Below are 24616 nucleotides of genomic sequence, written 5' to 3'. Positions count from 1 at the left end.
CGTTCGGCCTCATGTATCTAAGAAGACAATAGAAAAAACCAATGGATTTTCTTGGGAACCCCTTCTCATCCACCGTATTCCTCAGACATTGTGCTAAACGACTATAATCTATTTCTATCCCTGCAACAGTTTCTAGGTGAAAAAAAATATTTTACAAAAAGGTGTAATCATTCTTATAATAAGGATAATTTTTCCTATTCAGTTGAGCTCAACGTTTTTCTTTTTCAATGTGTTCTGATTTGCGACATGCCCAGCACTTTTTTTGTTATGGCCAAGATGCTTGGACCAACCCGAGCAGGAACTTCCCGCTCGTTTTTATACCGTTGGCGTCCACGACCATACAGACGCGAGATTAGTAAATTTATTATATGTAGAAAGACGGAATAAAGAATTCAAATAGGTATCAAAATATTTGGCTTTCGCGCAAGAGTCAATAGACTGTTTCTCAAAGAGAGAAGATAAAAGAAGTTGGTACTACTGCCTGCGATAAACATGTCAATTGTCAGTGTAATTTGTGTTTGACATCTAAGTACTGACAACGCATTTTGTCACGCTAATTGCTTTCTTCATTTGGAAAATTTGAGGTTTACGCCGTTTTCGTAAGGCAATCCGACCAGAATTGTGGGCAAAATCTCTTGGGTTTTGTCCTACGATAACAGGTAATAACAACGTATTTATTAAGAAGCTCTACAATGATTTTAAAGCAGATGGTGATCTAAGCATTTTAGGAATAATTTTTACCAGGGTAGTCACTTCAGCTTTTTTCAGGGAAGGACAAAAGTTGGTCAGTCAGTGGTCGTTTTTTAATATAATATTACAACTAACAATAAGTGAGAATCGAATGAAAGCAATAAAATAGTGTCGGCACCGTCGCAGTGGGAACACTTGTTACCGGGCATTCCCACTGCAACGGCGCTTACACGGTTTTATTGCTTTTGACGTGAATTTTTGACTTCTGAGAAGTGATAATTGTTTTTGCGCCCTCCTATTGACCAAAACTCGGTTTGAATATATTTTGACTAATATTCTCATAGCAAACGTCCGTAAGGATAGCTCTCATATTTTTAAAACATAGTGTGATATCGAAGTACAGACTAACTGTAAAGCAATATGCGAAATGCACCGTCTTTCTATACTTCTTCTTCCGCATATTTTCCTCTAAGAGATAAGTTGGTTTAGTTTGTATTTTGGACTTGAACCATAATTATTTATAGAATTTTCATTGGGTCAAGTTGCAAATGAACGTTTCGCAACTGTCAAATAGAAATTTTGGAACAGCGTATAATTTCTCTAGCGCTTATCAGTAAAATTATATTTTTATATAGATATTTTTAAATAAATTATATTTTTTATATAGACTATTTTATATTAGATTTTCTTTGAGGGATAACATGAGAATTTCTAGTTTAGAATTAGAAACATCATTTTAGCATTTTCTAGCTTTTTAATACTTCGATTTTATTAAGATTCATAGTATTGAATTAAATAACATGCATTTTTCTGGCCAAATTCATGGGGGGGGGAATGTTTCCACTTGACCCCCCCCCCCCAGTGACTTCCCTGATTCTTATTGGAGATGTATGCCAAGGTTCGCCATCATGCAACTATGCAAGGAAGAAATGGCACAATAACTCCATACCAAAAACGAAGAAATTTCACGCACAACTAATTACATTTTGGAAACCCCCAAGAGTAGACATTCGTAATTCTTCTCATCAAGAATCATCTTCGACATGCAATCGAATCAAAACGGCATGAAGATCTTTGGACCATTCAAAGAAGAGATGAGAGAAAATATTAATAATCAAAAATGTATATTAAAACTAAAAATTATTATTACCTGAGCTCTGTTTCCATTATAACTAAGTGTAAGCGTGACGTGGTCAGCTGCTGGACGACGCAGTAGTCTCACAACGGTACTGTCTGCTAGTCTTAATTCGGGGCTACGCTCCGCCGAACTGACGAAGTCTTCCGTCCTCATATCTTCTACTCGCCTGAGCTGCCCGCTACCCAATTGGATGAGAGCTCCTCTACTGAACCCGCTAGGAGTGGTCGCTCTGCTTAACAACCTATGCTTGAGGGAGCCTTCTTTGCCTCTCGGTGGAGATCTTGGTGAGGCGGGCGGAGCCGCGGGTGCGGGGGGAGGAGGCTGTTGCGGAATCGGTGCTGGAGCCTGAGGATAAAGAGGGTAATAAGGGGAGAAAGGATAGGGTAAAATCCTCTGGTAGGCTCCGGGGACTGGCGGGTAGCCGGCCACTGCAGACGGAGGGTCATCTTCGTCTCTGAGCCTCGACGGAGGCTGCTGGTGTTGTTGGTGCTGTTGGTGTTGTTGGTGTTGGTGGTGTTGTTGCTGCTGGTGATGTTGTTGCTGATGGTGCTGTTGATGGTTAGAATGGTGCTGGTATCTGCCGTAAGGGGCGGCGCGAGGCAGCGGCCTCAGGAACTCAGGAACGGGGGCAGGTTGCCCCAGTACCTGACCCAAAGACCTGCCTTGGCCTTCCACCGCCACGCTGCCGGAAATCATCTGTCCTCCTGAAACAAATAAAAACAGTTGCTATAGTACGCTTGGACAATTTTATATTCTGCCCACATTAAAGTATCTATATTATACATATACATACGTATATATTATCTTATATTGTTATAATATGTCATTTATACGTGTTTATACAAGACGTTCATTGTTCTATGATTACATATTCTCTCAAGTGGCATGAAACAATAAAAATCTAGTATGAATCAGAATTCTAAGGACTTGAAGATCCCTTTAATAAATAATGGATGACTTTACAAGATAACCCTCTCCGTATGTCTTCGGAATCCTTTATCATCTTTTAGTTGGTGTTTTATGGGCGGTGCATCTCAAGTGGAGATTTACGACCGCTCACGTCGACTTATGTCGTATATAAAGCGCGAATACTTGAATGATTGATTTACGTTCGAGAGGAACGCGATTTGATTGCTTTCAATTTTTATGAGCTATAAAAATATTATTTTTATATTTCCTAATCGGTAACCCTTTGAGCGGTTAGTGACGTATTTAGTTCGGTTTGCGTGTACGACCAGAGACGGAAAAGTTTAACTCGCTGTATTGTAAAACGATAAAATTATACGTTTTTGCAGGTTTTGGTTATAGCGTACCAGGTGATTGGCTATTACGCGAGTCTATGGAATTATTTTAGTTATTTGTGTAGGGATTGGCAGTTACTTTAGAGTGCAAAAATAACATTGATAAACTAGTGTCCTCGCCGCTTTAAATGTTTCAAATAAATTCAATCAATCTAGCATAAAATCTAAAAAATTATAGCAATGAGTTTTTCTTCAATGGGGGGTAGTATTATGTAACGATGGCGCATATTGCCGCCAGGGTGGATGAGAAAGGGGTCGGCGTAAGCCAGTCTTAAGCTCTGGGTGGGTGGGTCTCGACTAACTTTGACTTCCGTGCGGTGGTGGTGGAAGGTTACGCGATTTACTCGCGCTTTCCGGGGTGGTTCGGAGGGGTGGTTGTGATCCCAGGCTAGACTGAACCCCCTCGATTCCGCTACGAATTCAATGTCAAAGTCGTCACGTGCCTTCTCGCTCCAACCAGTGGGTGACCTATGGAGGACTTCCGCGCCCAGCGTAAAATCGATCCACCATTTCTGCTGCTGGAAAAACGGTGCCAATCACTGACTGCTCGGTCATAGTTAATGACAATCTAAATCTGGACGCTTTTTGAAAGTTCCCGAAATGTTCGGCAAACTTTTTATGTTCCTTTGAATTTTTATGAATGGCTTAATAAAATGCATTATTTGGATTCTCGTAACTTTTCATTTTCTACAGCAATTAGCTCTATTAATAAATTTGATACTCTCATATAAATATATCTAGAGAAGCTCTCTTCTCTAACCAGAATATTCGAAAAAGCTCGACGCGTGAACACTGCATATTATCAGCCACCAGGCACACATAAACACAACTGGAATTAATAGACAATATATTAAAACCATTTATGGACAATACGTTTAATAATAGACAGCGGTGGAGCTATAACAATGCTTATTGTCATACAAAAAGCATATCTTCCATCAACAAAGGCGCGTAGAATGAGTAACATTACTTACAAAAAATGATTATTTATGGCCACAGAGTCATTATAACTGACTACCCCTGTATGTTTTTGTATACAACCACTATAGAAGCGCTCGCTATAGTATTTAACAGAAATAGAAAAACTATGGTCTAAGTGTAATCTAACATATATGTCTTACTATTATAATATAATAAAACATTTGATGAACAGAAAAACGGCTTCTAGCAAAGTTTAAAAAACTCTCTTTACTCTTTTGTAAGATAAGCCAAATCTTCGTTAGCAATTCTAGCATAGTATAGCAGTGTCTAAACTAAACTGAACTCGCTTGTTAAAACTTAACCCGCGCTACCGAAAACGTTCACAGCATTTTTATTGCACCGTTAAAGAGCAATGTGTCGATTATTGAGTCTGAGGTGGCTGAATGGAAAATCTTGGTTGTTCCCAATCCAGCTTCATCCGTGCTCGGCTTCCCTATGGTCATTTATCTGGCGTTTAAATGCCATAAAACGTATAACGACGTATAAATAAGCGCTTTCGTATTCGAAGCGGAGGCGACAATAAAAGAATTTATGGTAGGCGGTCTTTTGAATTTGTTTCCAGTCTCTACTACTCTACCTACCCTGTCCGGGCTGGAGTATCGCCCACATGCTTGTCCCGAGAAATGTAGACGAAATTACTATACGCCGGTGCGGAAAGTAATAATGAGACATTTTCACGCTTCAAACGCGAAACTTCGAAGGAGTATGCTAGAAATAGCCTCGAATAATACGATACGTTTTGAGCTTTGAAGAACGCCACTCATGATACACGACTTCTAATATAATTCATATATAGAATCTCCTGTGATTAAGTAGTGCAAACTAATAAAAGTTTACAATCGCTTTGTGTAGTGCTGTGTCCTATTCCCCCCACGGGAATGCGCTATAATAACTATTTATTAAAACCGTGATTATACATTTAACATATGTTCAGATGTAAAACAATATTTTATTTATAATAAAAGCAATGTTTAAAATGAAACAGTTTTTTTAATGAGATATCTTGTCAAGCGTGCGAAACAGCAAATGGGGAAAAAAATGTTTTCATTTTTCGCAGAACCCTTAATTTAAATCTGAAACCTCAAGGTTCCGCAAAAACAGCACATAATTTTGTTTTTATTAATTTACAAATCAACATAATAATGAGTCTCATATAAACGAGCGGTAAAATATAAAAACTAAATAAGATTGTCCGGTTTAGCCGGTAGTTAAAGTGTGCCATAAATTTTAAGTCGTTATTCTATTATTGATAAGCGTCCGCGAGTCAACCCAAGGCCGAAAATAAATTTCGGTTCGCTGCGAAAACTAAACATTATGTAAAAACGACGATTGAAAAACTACGTTTGTTTACGCGCGTATTTTTCGCGCGTGGCAACACTGACCGCTGTTTTTTTGACGTTTAACCAAAAACAAACCGTGATCGCGACCATGAACAAAATTAAACCAAAAATATTTAAAAACAAGTAAACCACCACGCATGTCGGTGTATTTAGACTGTACCATGATTGATTGATAATTTAATCTAACTCATACAAAAAAGATTATGCAAAGAATATTTTATAAAGTACATCGTGTGATACAATTTTTATGCTAAGTATAAAATATTATGTTGTCTTATCTAAATATGTTATGGTCTTATTTAAATTACGTAGACGCTAACCGCACGAGAGTTATTGCTAATTTGACAAATATATTTTTTGCTATATAGTTTAACTTTACAGGTAAGTAAAAGCAAAATAATAGGATAATGTGGCGTTGTTTGCCACACTACAAAAAAACTTTCGAAGAGAAAAAGATATGTTGAATTGTAAGTAAAAATTTCAGTGAATCATCTAAATCTAAAAATTTTTGGTTCCGAATAACCCTTTCCCTTCGCCAGACGTCGATACCAACTGATTCGAATAAACTGTATATATCTAAAATTTCTTTATGTAAGCTAGCAATAAACGCGTATAACATATTTTGATGTGCTTATTAAAGAGTTCTGTTTTCTAATTTGTTAAATTTAATATCTAAAAAATGCCACTATCAACTTTTTAAAATAATACTATTGAGAGTTTTTTTTAACAATTTTTTTTTTAACAACTTCTAATTCAGGCAATTTTTTTGATATTGTTTTTAGTAAGGTCGAACTTCAATTCGATTATTTACCTTTCAGTGACTTGAAATAATATAAAACGGCTGTTCAAATTCAAAACACGACGTGCGTAATTCGCTTTTATGTTTTTGACAAAACTATTACAAATATATAAATACCAACGCTTATAATAAATCAACAAAAATACAGTACACGTTCCTCATTCTGTACACAATTATTTCCAATACAAGCATTACGATAAGCATTTTTGTTTGAAGTGTATGAATTTAATGCTTGTTTAGCTTGCTTAAATACATGCTACATTCAGCAAATAAGTGAAAGTTGTAATTATTCAGCTGTAAATACCTAATATTAAAAAGTAAAAAACAAACATATTATAATTTAGACTATTTTCCTTATGATGTGAATTTTTAAAAGATTTTAGTCGTAAAAATGAATTAAATTAAATAATTCAACAGTGGAATGGTCAGGTAAAACAATTACAGTTTACAGAGCTTAAATTAAGAGGGGCCTGAAACAGAACTAACAATAAAAACTTGAATTTTGTTTATTAATATTAATAAAAAATAATTTTGCATTTTATATGAAAGGAGTAAAGAAAAAATATGACAAATGCTTTTTAAATCTTAGCATCTTAGTCTTTAGAAATTCAAAAGATTATCGTAGCTGGCAAATTGTGATATTTGATAACAATTATTTTGTTTTATGATCAACCAAAAAAAAGCACGTCAAGTTCAATTAAATTATAAAGTACTTCGATTATAACGGTATAGTTTATATTGCAATGTTATGTCATTTATATAAGGTAATCAGATGAAAACAACCAGAATCATGGACAACCAACTCCTGTTTTTTTTTGCATTACGATAACGCACACTACTGATTTATATTTTTTAGCCAAAAACGACACTGTTATGATGTCGCATTCGCCGTTTTCTACATATATGGCATACTACTTTTTCCTGTTCCCACAGATAAAGAGAACATTAAAATAGAAACGTTTTGCAACCATAAATGAGATAAAGGCAAAATCGTTAAATGGACTAAATAGCTGAAGACTAAATATTGCATTCTAATGTTTTGCGGATTGAAAGAAACGCTGTCTAAGTGTATTATATTTAATGAAGTAAGGTGACCAGACGTCTTTATTTGAGGATTGTCCACCTTTTATCCTCCTAAAACAAAATTTTCAAAATGACCTTATTATTTTTAATTCTCACAGCATTTTGTCTTCCTCAAACAAAAATTTCGAGATGGCCTTTTATTAGTTCCTGCGGCGATCTGCCCTTTATCCTTCTCTGACAAAAATGTTCGAGGTGGCCTTTTTATTTTTAGTGTCCATCGTCGTGAATGAAGACTACTTTATAGTGGCCAGTCTCTATACAAAAAAATATTTCTTTAATAAAAACTTAAATTGTTAATTTTTATCACACCTCGTATTTGTTAATTGTACGTATACAGTAAAATCCGAAATTCGTATTTTTACTGTTTTTTGTAAAAAGAAGCAAAAAGTTTAATTGAAAAGAAAGACATAAAACAAAAACGACAAAATATCCGTAGCTTGTAAGAATGCTTAAGAAAAGCCCTGTAATTTTTATTTAAACTATTTATTTTTATTATAAAAAAATGGAAAGCATTATCACTAAGAAATCATGGTAAAATATATTTTTGACCATTGCTAAAATTACGTTTTCAGTGCGAAAAATGAAAATAAGGGGGGAAAGTGCCACCTTAGTAAAGTAAGTATAAAAATGTAAGTTATTCTATATTCAAAAATTTTATCTAATCTTAATAATAATAAAAAACAAATTAAATTTTGTGAAAAAAAAACGTTTTTTCGTTACATTATATAAAATATAACTAAACATGAACGTCAAAAGCATTGTTATGGCGCACCACACAAATACCTGTAATAAAAAAAATCAAAATTTGACAGATCGTGCCCCGCTGTATACAATGTTGCCAGCGCAAAAATATGAATGGCGCGCCGGGCCGGGGGAGGGGGGGTCCGTGTTGTCAGGCGGCCTTGCGAGGTCGCGCAAACACTCTCTCCTGCTCGTTCACGAACGTACACACACACGTGCGCGCGCCGACACGTGTTCGCGATTCCGATTGACGCCGTCTGACGCTTCCGCGAGCGTTACGCCCACGCCGGCGATAGATGCGTCGATAATAAGGGAATCTCAAAAATGTCAATAGAAAAAAATAAACAAGGGTAAATAATATTAAATTTAATACATAATGTATAATAATGAGGAACTATCAATGAGAAAAATAGGAAGAAATCCATATACAATCAATAAAATGAGAAAAAAAATCAGCGTTGTTTCAAATCAAAATCGTTGTTACATATTAAAAACTTTCTTGATGCACCACCGAATTAATTAAGCAACGTTTGGTAATAGCAAAACTGTTCTAAGTAAATGTATAATACCAAATATTTATTAACAAAAATAATATGGAAAAAATCGAGTTATAAACTTTTGTACACGAGCATCATCTCCTATGCAAAGTAAAAAATCTGACTGGCAACACTAATACGTTTGACTGTAATGGTGAATAAATACCTGATTTGTTTGACAGAATATTAATTTTGATACTTCCGATACTTACTTTTATATTATAATTGTTTAATTTAATATGTAAGTGTGTCGGAGAGAAATACCTTAGATATGAACATTTTATTTGACATTTTTTTCGAGATATTAATATCGTAAGAGGACATGTGCACTGAGTGTACATAACAGTAAAGTAAAGATTAAACACGCGTTAGGCATATTATAAATTTTTCTGATCCGATTTAAGTTAATATAACGTTAGTGGAAGTATAATGTAGTAATATATAAATAGTATCTTGTTTTATATATGTTTATAGTTTTATTTTGAGAAAATATTATTTATTTTAATTACGGTACTGCTTTATATTATAAGAACCAACTAAATGAAACCGTGAAAAAGTAGTATTTACAATCACAAAACAATGAACACAATTGCAAATCGATTACAAAGCCACTAAAAAGCGAATAAAATAACATTGAACTTAGACATACTTCAAGTTAAATTTATACAATATATTAAATGCGAACGCGTTTGGCAATGGGCGATGTTTCAATCGTTCTATGATTTTAATTATTATTGATATAATTAATAATTTAATGTCCAATTATCGTAAAATATAAAACCGAATGAAAATAAAATTTGTTGCTAGTCAAAGAGGAACAAGCGATCATTAATTTGTTCGTGTGCTACCGGAATTTGGTTCGTTTCGTCTCGAAGCGCCCGATGTCGTTTTACATAAATTTACGCAAATTTATTTGATCTAAAACTGTTATAAAACAAAAAGGAAAATCAAACGGAGCGAAAAGAGGGGAGGGTTTTTAACGCCCCTTAGAAATTATTTTATTCTTTGCTAAATATTTTACGAACCATTACTTCAAACGACAAATTAAACACGAAATGCGTAAAATAATAAACTGTATTGAACACATCTGTGTTGTATTTTTTACAAAATATAATTTACGATGTGCTAACCGCAAATATTGATTGAAATGTTGAACTTGCTATACTCGAATAATACTCACAGTTTCAGTTTACAGAGTAACCGCAACAATTTTCGCGTACAAATATTTTTACGGTCGAGTAAACAGCGAGTTTTTTATGGTTAATCGTAAAGCGCGAGTATCGGACGAGATCTCGACGAGTACTGAAAGTATATAATAAATAGAATGGTCGTGCGAATCGTGGAAAATCAACAAAAACCTATAATCACCAATACGCAGAAAAGACCAGTACTCGACCGTTTATTGTTTACGTTTGGTTTTTACGCAATTTTACATACAATATATGCAACAGCTTCAGAGCAATACACTAGTAACTCTACGACAGTTAAAAAACTTGGCTTAATGAGAACATTATGTTCACTTCTATATGTTGGATATATCGGGAACATACTTTGAGCGTGTTAAAAATATAATAAAACTAATTGTTATAGTTATTTGCGACTTACACGTGTCGATCGTATATTTGGATGGATTAGAACTACTCGAAAGTAAACCTTATAAACAAGTTTGTATATTACAGCATTGCTAAATCTCTAGCTATTTAAATAATTATCGTTATTCTAAGAGTGCTTTTTAGACAAACAATAGACAATAATATAGTCTGTTTCTATCCCAAAGCATCGCCTTAGCTAGACAATCGATAGTAAGAAAGAATGAAATAGCGCAATCATAATACTCCCGCTAAAAATTTACACCAAATACCTCCACAAATCGGAACTCGATTTTTATATTATTTCGCTTCTGACGTATCAAGCGAAACTACACCGAGTAGTGATCAAGATGATCTTAAGAGGACTGAGGAAAACGTCAAAGTCCAAAAGCATTAAATATTCAGTAATCACATAATCAGTATTTTTAATTATGCTACTAAAAATCCATAATAATTGGAAAATATATTTTTATAGCCCGTTAGAAGTGAACTAAAATAATTCTTGATCGGCCGGCAAGTGGTTAGCTTCTCACCGATCGACCCCGATTCGGCTGATTAGAGGGCGTATTGCTACGCCGACGCCAATGTGCGCGTCCTGACACGACGTCAATGCAACTTCGCAAACTAAACAGGGCAAAACGCTCTTCTTTATATCGACGCAGACAAATTTAGCAGCAACTGCAAACTAACTGAGCAGTCATCGCGAAAAAGGACAACCAGCTTCAGAAGATTCCGCAATTAATAATAAAATCATATACAACTGATGTCACGCCTTTTTTTGTTTATCATCAGCATTACATGTTAAACGAATAATCCGTACTTATTCACAAATATTACGATTAAAACCTGTGCTTTTGATAGCTCGATAAAAACATTTTTTTAATAAATATATGTATATCTTAGTTGTAGGTTCTGAATTTGTAAAAATGAATCAACGAATTGTATATTTTACGGAACAAATTTTATTAAAAAAATCAGGACATTATAAAAAATTAAACCAGGAAAGGAAATATTCTCAATCTAAAATATTATTTAATGGCAAAAGTCTCACTATATAGAATCTATAAATAATATAAGTTGTTTCAGAGATTTTTCAAATAATATGTAATTAAATCAGTTTAATATAAAAGTAGCGATTAATATTTTAATAATGCCACCAAATTTTACAATTAGAATCTAAAAATGTAATGTTATACCGAGGTTTTTGAAAACTGCGAAATTCAAGATAAATAAAAATGACATAAAGATAAAGAAGTCGAACAAACTATGATATAGAACCTGATTCAATGTATATGTATAGTTGTTCTAAATAATTTAATTTTCACAGGTATAATAACTTTTCGGGTATTGATTTATTTGCTTGGCCATAAGCTATGTGGCGCTCTGGGAGCACGATGGGAAGTACGATGACCGGCGGCGCCTCATCCACCGGCCTCATATTTTACATTCAATAACAATATACTGCAGCGGCCTCATTACTACTTTACAACACTAAAAAATCCTAATAGATTCGTACAGTTCCATTAACATTGTTTTTGTACTCGAACTGCGATTTTTCGTTTGACTGCCTATGTTTTAAAGTTAAACTGATCTATAATAAAAAGACACAAGATTTGATTAAGCGCTCGTATTAACATTTGAGGCAGCCCTGATACGGAAGCGGTGTGAGTCAGTGCGGTGTTTTAAGATCAATGAAAGTGGCGTAGTATACACTCACTCTTGGCCGAGATTCAGATCTGACCATAAATTATCCTACTATTACACGAATTTTATGTTCACGATGTATGTATGTAAACAACGTTAGCTTTATTATCATCGTAACGTATAAACATACATTATATACGACGGTAACGTAAAACTTTTATCTTCAACGAATCGAAAAAGCTAGAGTCGAACTTCGGGTACACGTAACTTTACCGACCTTATTTTCGTATATTGTTGCCAACATTTCGTTTAATTATATACGTATACTTATATATGCATAAGTATTGTATAATATGTATCGATTGGCTTGCGTTTATTACAAGTATTTCGGAAACTTCGGTCAATATGAGAAAATGGTGTGGGAGTACTATGACGCAGTTCACGGGTTTGATTTTCGTATTTTGTGAAAATAAAAATAAATATAAACGTCTTTAGTGAACTGAAAAAAAGTATAAATGTAAAGCATATTTTATATTATATTAATAATATTTTAACGATGATACATAATAAAAGCAAAAAAAGTCTTAAACCTAACAATTTTTAATATAAAACCAAGACATGCTCTCGTCGGTATCGTTTAGCGAAAGTTAGACTATAAAAATAAATTAATACATGAGCGCACGAAGGTCACCTCAAAAATTACTTACTGAACAAAAAAGTTCATTTAATATTAAAACGTAGCAATTTTTTATTAAAGCGCCACCGAAAGATTTACAGTAGCTATACGTATAAGTGTTTAATGTTCTAAACTATAGTTATATATTTTGCATCACTATATAAATAAACTACAATCACAATATACCCTTAAAAATGTTGAGCTCTACAGTGAGTTTAAGGGGGGCTGTGTTTATTACGCCAACTTCTTATTAGGACGTCAAAACCGAACGTGACGTCACCGGCTAGAAGGCTTTCCGGGAATTTTTCAAATCTTGTTTACTCATCCCTCTCATGCGGAAAATTGCGAAATTTTCCGCATCGCATTGTTTTCCATATTCGATCCAATTCACATTATACAAGTCGTTGAATAATAATCAATATTTTATTGTCGAGTTATAATTATAGGGCAATGGACCCGAGATAATACACAATGACAAATCGTATCGGGCTCTTTATTAAAAAGAGTTTAAATTAAACGATGAATATTTATATTTCTTAACTGCCAATAATTATATAATACCTATACAAAATGTGTATCAAGGTCGATTCGTTGGTTCTTCGACTTTAAATCGTGTATTCAAAACGCCTACTTATGTTGCAGTAATTGTTATATTGTATAGAAAATTAATTACATTGCGGACTTTAATTTAATCGTAGATCAAATTAATTTTTCAGTTAATGTGAGCCACGTGAAATTAAAAAAATGAAAGCCCTAGAAATAGACACTTCCTAATATCGCGTATGAATAGATTAAGCATGTATGCTATTAAATCAGTTTTTGCCAAAAACACATGTAAACATGCATTAGATTTTTATTTTATTACAGTTTTATTTCACTACGATATATTTAAAAATATTTTTTATTACATTTTTATAATTAACTATTATACATAAAACATATTTAATTCTGTTGAATCTGAGTTTTAAATATAAAAAAGGAATATTACTGCTGAAAAAAATATATTTCTTATATATTTTATTATTTTTACTGAATTATTTTAAAATAAAAATAATTTAGTTAAATAATGAGTTGCAAGTTACGCTGATAAAAAACGAGGTTCCGAGCGCAAAGCGCGAAATTATGAGCGCGAATCACAATACAGCCGCCGGCAGAACTACATTGATTCAGTGCAAGCGATAGAGAAAACCGAAATTAACTGTAATAATATTATCAAATATACGAAACACGATGCCCAACAATAATAAAAACGCATTATTAATAAGATAGTAATAAATAAAAATATTTTTTTTAAATAGTGTGAGCTTCACGAAGCTCGGAGTTCAAATTTTTGAGTGCATAGCGCGAAACTTTTTTTTACTAAAAAATTCTAAAATTGATTTAAAAATTTTTTTTATGATATTTTGTAATTATAAAAAAAAATATTACATGACATGATTAAAATTTTCATTGATTCATACTAACAAATGTCTCATAGTAAATTACCGTCATTTGAGACATCTGGTAGTCTAAATAATGACCTGAAACTATAATTTATTTATTTATTTTTATTAAATCTTATTAAATCCGTTGTAAACTGACAGGCGTAAGCCCAATGCGTTACAACGGACAAATCTGTAGTAACTGTATAAGTAAGTCAATCAAACAACCATTAGAAACGTAGCTGAAGAAAAACAGTACAGCATTTTTTTGTAGAAGGTTGCTAAAAAGGAAGAACAGTATTTTAAATTTATTTTTTAAGAAAATAAAAAGGTGTAGAAACACGGGTAATAAAATAATAACTTCGTGCACAACATATGCAGAATGCATTTGTATCACGTTTAAGACAGATAGCTAATGAAAACCTATCTCCAATAGACTTTTACTTGTTACATTAAAGAAGTGCAAGAAAAACTGTCTTAAACCATCATGGAGCTTACATATCTAAAATATATGCCTATACCAAAACCAAAATTTTTAGTTATTTTCAAACTTCTTTAACGCCTCAAAATATACTGAGATATATATAATATACTTAGGAATCAAGAAGAGTACCTGAAGGTAGTGTGCTAGGACCTATACTAATGCATATATTATATTTGTGGCATATTATTGTATTGAAGATTCATCTTAAAATATACCAACTGTTGTTGTATAAAGCACATGAGCTTCCGCCCACGAGCAGCTTCATACGAACCCGGGTGAGCTCTACATCGAGGCGTCCTACTTGGGCTGTCGTTAGAGATAATTCAGCGCGAATTTATTGATTGTCTCCTAGCATCACCTTTTTTACTCGAGACGGATAATGCTTCCATGAACAGATGTGAAAAAAAATGATTGGGTAAATGTGCATATAGTATGTATATTTACGTTAAGCATATAAAAATGGGGTGAGTGGATAAATTCGAGCAGCGTGCGCTCGAAAATCCTCGCGTACGCAGATTCGTAACAACGTTTGTCGGCTGGGCAGGGGAGATAGTACGTGTCCTCCATTCCCGACCTAGGTCGAGGAGGGCCGCCACCCCTTCGGGGGCCGCCATGAATGGGCGCGTCCGCCCTGACACACTAACGTAAAGCGCTCCCCCGGCCCACACCACCCATCTACGCCGCAATTTCCTACACCGACGACCGCACAGCTGGAACTTTTCAGGGGCGTGGAGCGATCGTATGTTGAACGGTGGGTGGGTGGTCGGATAGAGATGTTCGGATAGACCGGAGAAAGGGGGAGGGAGTGTAAAAAAACAACAAAGCTGTCCGCACGAGCGGCCTTCGGAGAGCTAGCCCCGAGAGATCGGGATAAGGTATGAAATCGAAGGAATCTGGTGGGAGATATATATTATTTAGTCGTAACGGAACTAAAGTACTTTTATTGGACATTATCTGCCTCATGTGGTCGTTCCATTAAACGAGCGGCGCACAGATCACATGTTGTCAACACCTAATTCAATAAACTAATCACTATAGCCCGGGGCGTAGATATGATCGATTCGATTAGGTAGAACAGAATACAATAGTTTAATATACAGAATAACAGACGAAGATAGGACATTTTGATACGCCGACGCCAACGGATGCGTTCTGACACGGACGCGACGTCGACGCAACTTTTCAATCAAAGGAGGACATCGCAGGCGAAAGTGACCGTGCTTTTATATCTACCTAAACCGTAGCATGTCTAAGGGTTATCTGAAACATTAACGTTATAATAACGTTAATAATATGATTGTAATACTGCATTATTAAAAATTGTTCATTAAATTTTAAAACACTTAACCTCGCATTTATTCATACGATAAGCCAACTACTTTACTAATATTTAATCATAAACGAGCTTATAAGTTTATAAGCTTCGTTCAAGATGTGTTTGTTTGCGTAATCGTTACTATTATTGTTGAATTCAACAGACTTTAGTACATATAATATATATTTATATACATATATTGCTGGCAATACTTAAATAATATATTTCAACTTTCTATTTCATTATCAAATTTAATAACCTCAACATTTTCCACACAAAACCACACAATCTAATATGATCACGTCCCATCTTCTGGGAAGGTTGGTCGGGTTTTATTAGATCCGATGGAAAAACTGCTGAACGAAAGGGACCTTTGCGAGTGCACATTTGAATAATATATCCGCAATAAGGCTCTAATCCCGGCGCCTCGAGAAGAAGCACGTCACGTCGATAAATCTCATTAATGTGGCAGAATACCATGTATACATAAATATTTTTCACGCCGAGGGAAGCTAGGAGATCGGAAAATGAATTAGCGAGAGAAAAGAAAATGGAAAAGTTTGGTGGGTGGATTTGAGCCAAGAAAAAAATAAGACGGATTTAATGTAATGTATACTTTAAGCAAATTAAATTTTAAGGCACACTTTAATTTCGTAAAGTGAAAATACATGGGCGTCTTAAGTATAGTTTGTTTGGGTTTAATTACATTCAATTTACAATCGACCTTATAATTATTTAGACCAGTAACTATTATCTGGTAGATTAGGCAGGGTTAAGCATCACTAAATACATAAAAGATAGCTGCTGCCTCAGTTTTGGGGTCTAGTTATAATATAACTTTGATTAAGAATTAAATGTTAACGATGCTTGAAACAACATTCTTGAATTGAATCAAAAAAATATACGTAAAGTGAATTATTTTAGAGAAGCTCAAGCTCAAGATAAATAAATCGTCACAAAAGGTATTTATTTAATTTGTATATATAAGCATACAAAAACAATGACTAAGACTAAATAGCTTTATTTTAATAATAAAAAAAGCTATTCATGAAATTTTTAACAAACATTTTGTCGTACTTTTTATTATCAAAAATAAGTCGCCAACTGGTAAAATAATTAAATAGTGCAGATTGATACACGATTAATAGTGAATAAGTGCAAAAAAAATTCACTTTATTTTAAATTATAATATCTTATTGTTTTTAATTATTTTTCAGAAGCAATGAAAGAATAATTTAATGCCCTATATGGCTACAACGTAGAATTGGTATATATAAACAAAGAGTGAATCTTCTCATGTTGAAGTCATTGTCAACAAGTATAATATTTTTATAAAGAACATACAACATAAGTTTGATGTTACTGAATATCTTGAATTTGGCTATTCCGAAAGAGGAATGATAGCACAGAAAAAAAATGAATAAAAATATTTTGCCACATCGAAATTAAAAATAATCCACTCTTAGATATTTTGGCTATTGATTATTCCAGGTATGCAATCACATATTTATAATCATTGTAAAATGTCGTTTATTAGATAACATCTAAGAAACTACACATTTATAAGCTGTCCGTTGGCTGATATATAGCGTTCCCACTGCGACAGCGCCGATTTGATCGACATTGACTTTCAATCCTCATACATACTAAGGATATATTACACGTTCACGTTTAAAATGTACCTGGTTTATTTGCAACTTAAAATCTAACGTATATGTGCATTAAATCGGAAGCAATGATAATGTTTATGTAATATAAAAGGAAAAACTCACTTTTCGGCCTCGGAGCCTGGCGACGGGAATTCAAAATTTGAAGATTTCATTACGAAGATTGTTTTATAATTGTTTATCTAGTTTAATCAATATATTGTTCTAATCCTCAACACATTATGTATATATTTAATTTTGATAGTTAATTTGCAATCCAATTATTTATATTCAGTCAAATCGAACACCACACATGACGAATTAATGAAAAATTATTGTCGCATAGTAAAATTTTATTTATAAATAATAATTATTTAAAGCTGTTGTCATGTTGATGTCGGCCATCTTGATTTATATTTGAATGCTTGTTTTTCATTGGTCGAAACAAGCGAATGCATTACCGGCGGCTCGAAAATTAATCGAAGCAAATTCAATTTTTATTTTATTCTTATAATAATAACTTCTTAAGCTAGGAGACGTTACTATCTGTTTTGAGCAAATTCTCAAAATTTTCCTGGTTTGACAAAAAAATATTTTGGTAAATTTACTTATAATTATATCTTCATTGTTGTATGTGGATTGACACATTAATTTGTAATTTTGAATTACAAATATCTTGATTTGTAATTAGCTTGTAGACATGTTTAATGAGGTTCATGGTGAAATAAGCTAATTCTTCAGACACAGATATCTTAGAAATTGTCTTTGTGATATTTGTAAGTACTGTGGTTCTACATTAGTGGCTAATATTATGATATGCCCAATGTTTCATAAAATTGTTCTTAATAAAAACATTGAATCAGACTATCTTTAAATAATATGTAAAGATCTTTTATAGTTTTTATTTTGAGCAGTAGATGACTTATTTATACAATACTCTAATAATCATATACTATAGAAAAGACTACGCAGTGAGTTTATTATGTAACACGATTAACAATTGGCGACGGTACCCAAAAAAAAATAAACTGAGATGATTATCTATATAGATAGATAACTTGTTAAAACATTTTCAGCGAAAACCTATTATGAAACATTTTAGTAGACATTCCGAATCTATTGAGTATTTTACCGTATGTTATACATTTTTGTCAAGCCTACTCAAACAAATTACAGCGTCCAAAACAGACGTCCGAAAATATCAGTGTCTATCCAATGTTTCCCTTGTTCTTCCTATACCCAAATGTACATTGTGTATTATACGTCCCGGGGGATAATAAGCGAGCAAGGTCACGTTCGATTGTATAATATCAAGTTTCAGACAATTTCATCCAGCAGACGTGTTTTATGTTTAAAAATTTCGAGGGTAGCAACGCCCACGCATCGGTTGCCGACCAGCAGAGAGGAGCTGCTAAGCGTTTACTACGTTAATTCGCGATACCTGCGCCCCCCGGGGGCCCTACACGTGCCTCGTCCGGGGGCGGCCCTCGGCTAATAATACACGGGAGCGGGTCGCGCGAGCGAGAGCCTCTGCCATCGATTGAGCCCCTGCAGCAGCCCTATATATAGCAGCAGCGAGCCCGCCCGGCGCCACCCACCTGTGGGAAACCAACAGCCCCCCTAGCAGCCACCCCAGCCACCTGATCAATCGACCTGTTTATATTTTCAGACGGAGCAAAACATGGAGGAGGGTGGAATACCCAGGATTGAAAGACATGCATTTGACACAGGGTCATATCATCCGAGTAAAACAAAAAAAAACACGTATGATTCTAAGAAGAAAACTTTTATAGAAAAGTAACAGACAAACTCTAATTGAATAAGTACTTTATACAACAAATACTATCATGAAGCGCTGTAATTAAAACTAAACATTAGATTGAGGTCAGTACATCTACAAGTCCTACATTTATAGCGTTATTCGCGAGTTTTCCTACACACCGTGTCCTATTTCGCCCGATGAAAGCTCTGAAAGTGGGACGGAGGGCTGGCGCAACCCTGGCACTTGGTGGTCTTTGGTGGCATTTTCAATTTATAAACTAAAGTTTAACTCGTGCTGCCAGATTAACTAACGTCCAAAGATCGTAAATAACACGTAAAGAATCTAGGCTGTGTTCCAAGATTTCAATAATACAAATACTACAACACGTTCGTCAACATACACCTTGAGATATGTGCTTTAACAATGAAATATTTTAAAATCAGAAAATGTCATTTCATATCGATCAATATCGCTTCTTCCAGTTATTTTCACATCAGGATGTCTATTGATCAATAGTTTAAAATTTCTGTAATGTCTTGTGAAATTAAAGGCGAAAAATCCGGAAGGCCATGATTTCATTCCAGCTGATATGCTTTAAAAAATGCATGACCTACCGTTGAAAATAAATACTTTCATATAAAAAAGGGGAACAAATCTATGGTAGAGAATTATAGACCTGTGTTGATTTTATTAGCACCGGTCAAATAATTCTAAATCGTATTTTATACGCTTCAAATCATATCGATGAATAATTGACTGATCAACAGCATATTGAGATCAGTAGCAACGAATCTGCTACTGAAAAATCGCGATATCAAGTAGACGTCATCTACACTGATTTTGAAAATGATTTTAATAAAGTTTGTCATACTTTAATTTTAAAAAATTAAATTTGGGTCTTTACCCACGTAATGATTATTACTTGAACCATACCTTTCAAATCGTCATTAATATTTTTAATATGAGTATCACAAGTCTGAATATATTGTCAGATTGAGAATCTCTAATGTTCTGTATGTTAAAACCAAATAAAGCTGGTCACAGTTTATTTTATAAACATATATAAATTACCACATATGTAGATACATTTAGATGCCGCTATCAGGAGTTAAAATGACACGTTTTTGATTTCCGAGAGTCTTCACTGGCGTGTCAAGTTGTATAATTGTCGGCTGTGATTTGTCGTTATATGTTCTCGTTATGAACCCTCCTTGTTAGGGTTGCCATACGTCCCGTATATACGGGATTGCACACCGTATTTCACTACTCAGTCCCGTATTACTATTGGTCCCGTTTTGTGCTCGGAGAATACTAATTTATTTCGCGAATGTATTGCTCGTTTCAGGAGCGAGCAATTATTTATTTACTTTTTGTTATTACTTTTTTTTGGAATGCAATTTTTATATATATATAATAAAAGATGCTAAAGAGGAAATGTAATTTTAAATATGAATATACCAAAAATTGGACATTTATAAAGAAAAGTTTAAAAATAATTATAAACCTCCGGCAATATAATTATTTTTATATAAACATATTTTTTTATTTTCATGTTTCATTAATTTTCTTTTGTACACAAGAATTGTAATTTCTAAAAAAATATTTTCTTGACGATATTCATGTTTTTTCGAGGAAAAAGTTGTATTTTTTTGGATGTACAACACGTATAGATATAAAAGCAGTGGGGTAGCTAGGTTCTGTGTCACGCGGGGCGATCCTTATCTTAGCCTCCCCCTCGCCATACAATTTTCAAATACAAAATCTGTAACTTAATGCATGTCTTCAATATGCCAAAAAATTTCGGGGTAGCGGCCCCTTTTGACCCCCCCCCCCCCTTCTTCAGTCACGCTACATACTCTTCACACATTATATGCATATAAAAAATGTGCAAAACAGTTTTCTAGTTTGATGAAATATGTTAATGGTTATCAGGAATTTGATTATTTTAGCACGTGCTCGAACAAACAATGGGAAACATCTGTTGTAACTTCAATTTTAACCGATTCTAAGAAACTGACTAAATTTTTAGGCTACTCAAGATATTTTTAGCGCATTAAGTTTAAAATCACATTAGAGAAATGGTCCTTCAATTGCAAAAATTCCGCCTGGGACTGTATGCCCTTCAAGCCACCCCACTGCATAAAATATATTATTTGCAAACGCCATTGGTCTTAAAATAAATAAATAAATAAATTAAATTAAAAGAGCTGGTCATTTTGTAAACAAATTTCATATAGAATATGTTAAAATCTACGTAACCTGTAATTTATATTCTAATTGAATGATTACTTAATGCAGATTTATTAATAATGATATTATTTTATCATATTTATTCGCATAGAAATAGCTCACTCAGTCCATTCGTCGTTACCCCGCGGCATAAAGACAAAGCATATCATAGCATCACTACAATTGAACATTTGAATAATTCGCCCACTTATACGTACATACGCTGAGCGATTAAATCGCTTCGTCGGTTTCGCTTAGCCAAACGTAAAGTGTTTACTAAACTGTCTTGTTTTGAATTAATAATATTTAATTGCGAAAGGGATACGATTATCCGACATAATCAACGCATTTGTTTAATCAGATAAGGTGCTAGCGAACAAATAAAGCGAATGTTTATTATTTATTCCTCCCCCTCTTTCATCGAATTTTACAGTTCAACGAACGACAGGCACATCACTAGCCCGGTCGTGTCACACCACTAGGCGCAATGAGTAGGCGTCAAAACATAAAATCGCACTTGCATAATGTATGAACAATCGCATTGTTATATTATAAAGAAGGCTCGTCAAATACTCTCGAGAAAACAATTAATTAATTAAGGTACGTCTGATTTTCTAAATAACAAAATACTATTATTTGACGGCTTTTATGTGTATGTATAACAATTGAAAAAAATTAAGTTTTGAAATTAACGAAAAGTAATTTTAATAACCAAACGATTATTTAATCTACGTTTATTACTAATTAATATATAAATCACATTTGCTTTGTGTAATGTTGCTATTATTTATTTAGCTAATGGCTTATACTTACACTAAACAAATATAATCAAAACATACACATAAAATATAAAATAAACATAATATAAAATAAGATGGGGTGTGTCTTTATTCTATTTTTATTTTTGCGGATTGTCCTAGGGTTATTATTCAAATTCACACCTCCCTACAATATTTCCCTGGCCGTACTCGTTGCCTTATACCTAACTATCTTTAAATTATCCCTATTTCTAGTATTAAATATGTGCACATTTTTATTTCTTATTAAAATACGTAACATAAGAAACTATTAGACAACAGTCGGCACTTAAATAAAGTTTCTGTTATCCTTTGACTCATAGTAGAAATACATTTTTGCTCTCAATAATATATTGGGACGAGTGAGCCGTTTCAAGTGTTTATAAGATAATCAAATTCATATATTAAAATTGTAAAATTAAATCTTTAGATACAACTTTATAAAAAATACAATAGTTTCACTGTGTTATTATACTGCTATTATATCCGCTATTCTACGAATATTTTAAAACTGATAAATTAATCAACCATTATAATTTTGTATCGAACAATAAATTTTAAATTTAGTATTAATTTTAAACATAATTTTAATTTTTGGGTTTAAAAGTATGGTTAACATTTCCCCTCTTCTTACATAAAGGAGAGAAAAAAGAATGAAATACTATGAATCATGATGAAATAGAAATATTAAAAAAACGACCACTGACGCCAAAAGTAGACCAACTTTTGGCGTTTTTTGGATGTCAGCTGAAATGGTGTCCTTGTGTGTGTACATGAATATTTTGACTAAATAAAATATTAACAATTATACATATGTTTCAATTTTCTATATAAATATTTTTTATTTTTATAATTAAATACTATTTGAGCAAAATACGAAAATCAAATTTTTAAGTCTATAGTTTAAAATATAGCTCTGTGTCAGTAATATAATAGTGGACAAAAATTATCCTGATCCAAACAGGTTACCAGGTTAAATTAAGGAAAAATATACGAGAAAAGGGTAATGAATTTGGCCAGTATTCAGATGCACTAGTATTGATGTTAACGCCAGCGACTCACCGGTGAGTCACTTATTGATAATTATTTTTAAAAAAATTTAAAACAAATTAACGAATTATTTACATTATTTAAAATTATTACAGCTTAATTTATCAGTAAACCAAGTATTTTATATTTATTTTTATAAAGAGATACTGACGCGTGAAGAAAATTAACAGCTGACTCACTAAAAAGTCGCTGGCGTTTAAAGGGTTAATAATCTCTTTGAAATTAATACGAATAATGCATAATTTTAAGTTGTTTCAGTACTTCTTTGCAATTATCATAAACTATTTGATTCTTTATTTGTGTTTAGCATGAACTTCTTTGGGCAATGTATTTAAACTTTTTCAACCAATCTTTTGCAATATATCCAGTGTTGTATATTTAATTTAATATATTTTTCAATATTTATTGCTGTCATTCATTGACGGTTAATATGTTACTCGTGTCAGCTGCAATTAAACCATAAGCTTCTCGTCTTATCAACGTGTTTATGAACATCAGTTTGCTATAGCTTTTCGTATGTTTCTCTGACTTTGCAATGTACTTCTTGCTATTTATTTTTGTATTTTACCAAATATTTTAAGAATCTTATCATACATGGCTTATCTCATTGTCCATTTAAAAAAAATATTTATCCAGACTTTCAAGTCTTTTATACTGAAATTAGATTCTCACGATTTTTTTATAGCTCTCAGATTGAGTATATGAATTATTAAGAATGAATTTTTGGACGCAAGGGTCTAAAAGCGCCCCAGGAGCCCGCAAACCTCTGCTTGTGACCCACTGTCTCTGGTCTCCATGCGGCTCCAGTCTGCGGGAGAGCATATCGTGACGTAACCAGAATGAAATTTGTAATGTCAAGGTTAGGCTGGTTGGTGCTGTGCTTGGCCAGCGTTCTTGCCGCTGGCAAAGTGTTTTAATGGCGTTGTGAAAAAAAACTCTCTTCGCGCTGCCTGCCATACACACGTAACACTACACACAATTTCTTTTCAAATTGTGAACATAAATTGCTTCGTGGAAGCAAAAAAACGCAGATCTCTCTCAGACCGCAGAATTAAGTATGGACCAAAAGTGATACCGAGGGACTCGATCCTGTGGCATTTAGAGACACGAACGAGCTCCATTATTTATATTGCATTACCGGGGCAGATATAAAAGTGGATTTTCACCCCTTCGGACCCATAAAGGTTGATCGGACTACTTAAATTATCCAATTTCTGGCAGTTCCATGTGATTATCCAGGGGCACCTTATAAATCTTATACTCGATCATGCACACAATGAGCTTGAATGGACATCGAACCTTGGAGTGTGGGTCGGTTTCCGATCGAGTCTAGTTTTTTGGTCTCTTTTTACATTTAAACGACGAAGGTCGTCAAGATTCACCATTGAGCGAGA

At 33.6% G+C, this 24616-nt stretch overlaps 1 protein-coding gene across 4 annotated transcripts in view; it reads right to left on the bottom strand.

Moving 5' to 3' along the window:
• LOC148238671 (uncharacterized) overlaps positions 1 to 24616 on the bottom strand; it is a 64326-nt gene that overhangs the window by 3581 nt on the left and 36129 nt on the right. For all 4 annotated transcript variants that reach the window (XR_015811691.1, XR_015811695.1, XM_088200336.1 and 1 more), the window contains one exon: positions 1841 to 2532. Coding sequence is in view for 2 of the 4 variants with exons in the window: in XM_088200336.1 (XP_088056462.1) it covers positions 1841 to 2524 (684 nt within the window). In the remaining 2 variants the exon portion in view is untranslated. The remainder of the gene's footprint in view (positions 1 to 1840; positions 2533 to 24616) is intronic.

This window comes from Plectrocnemia conspersa, unplaced genomic scaffold, assembly GCF_051122295.1.
Source record: "Plectrocnemia conspersa isolate PC_06_02 unplaced genomic scaffold, ASM5112229v1 ptg000001l, whole genome shotgun sequence".
Classification (NCBI taxonomy): Eukaryota; Metazoa; Arthropoda; class Insecta; order Trichoptera; family Polycentropodidae; genus Plectrocnemia; species Plectrocnemia conspersa.
Note: the sequence above shows the minus strand (reverse complement) of the source record. Positions and strands in the feature narration are given on the sequence as shown.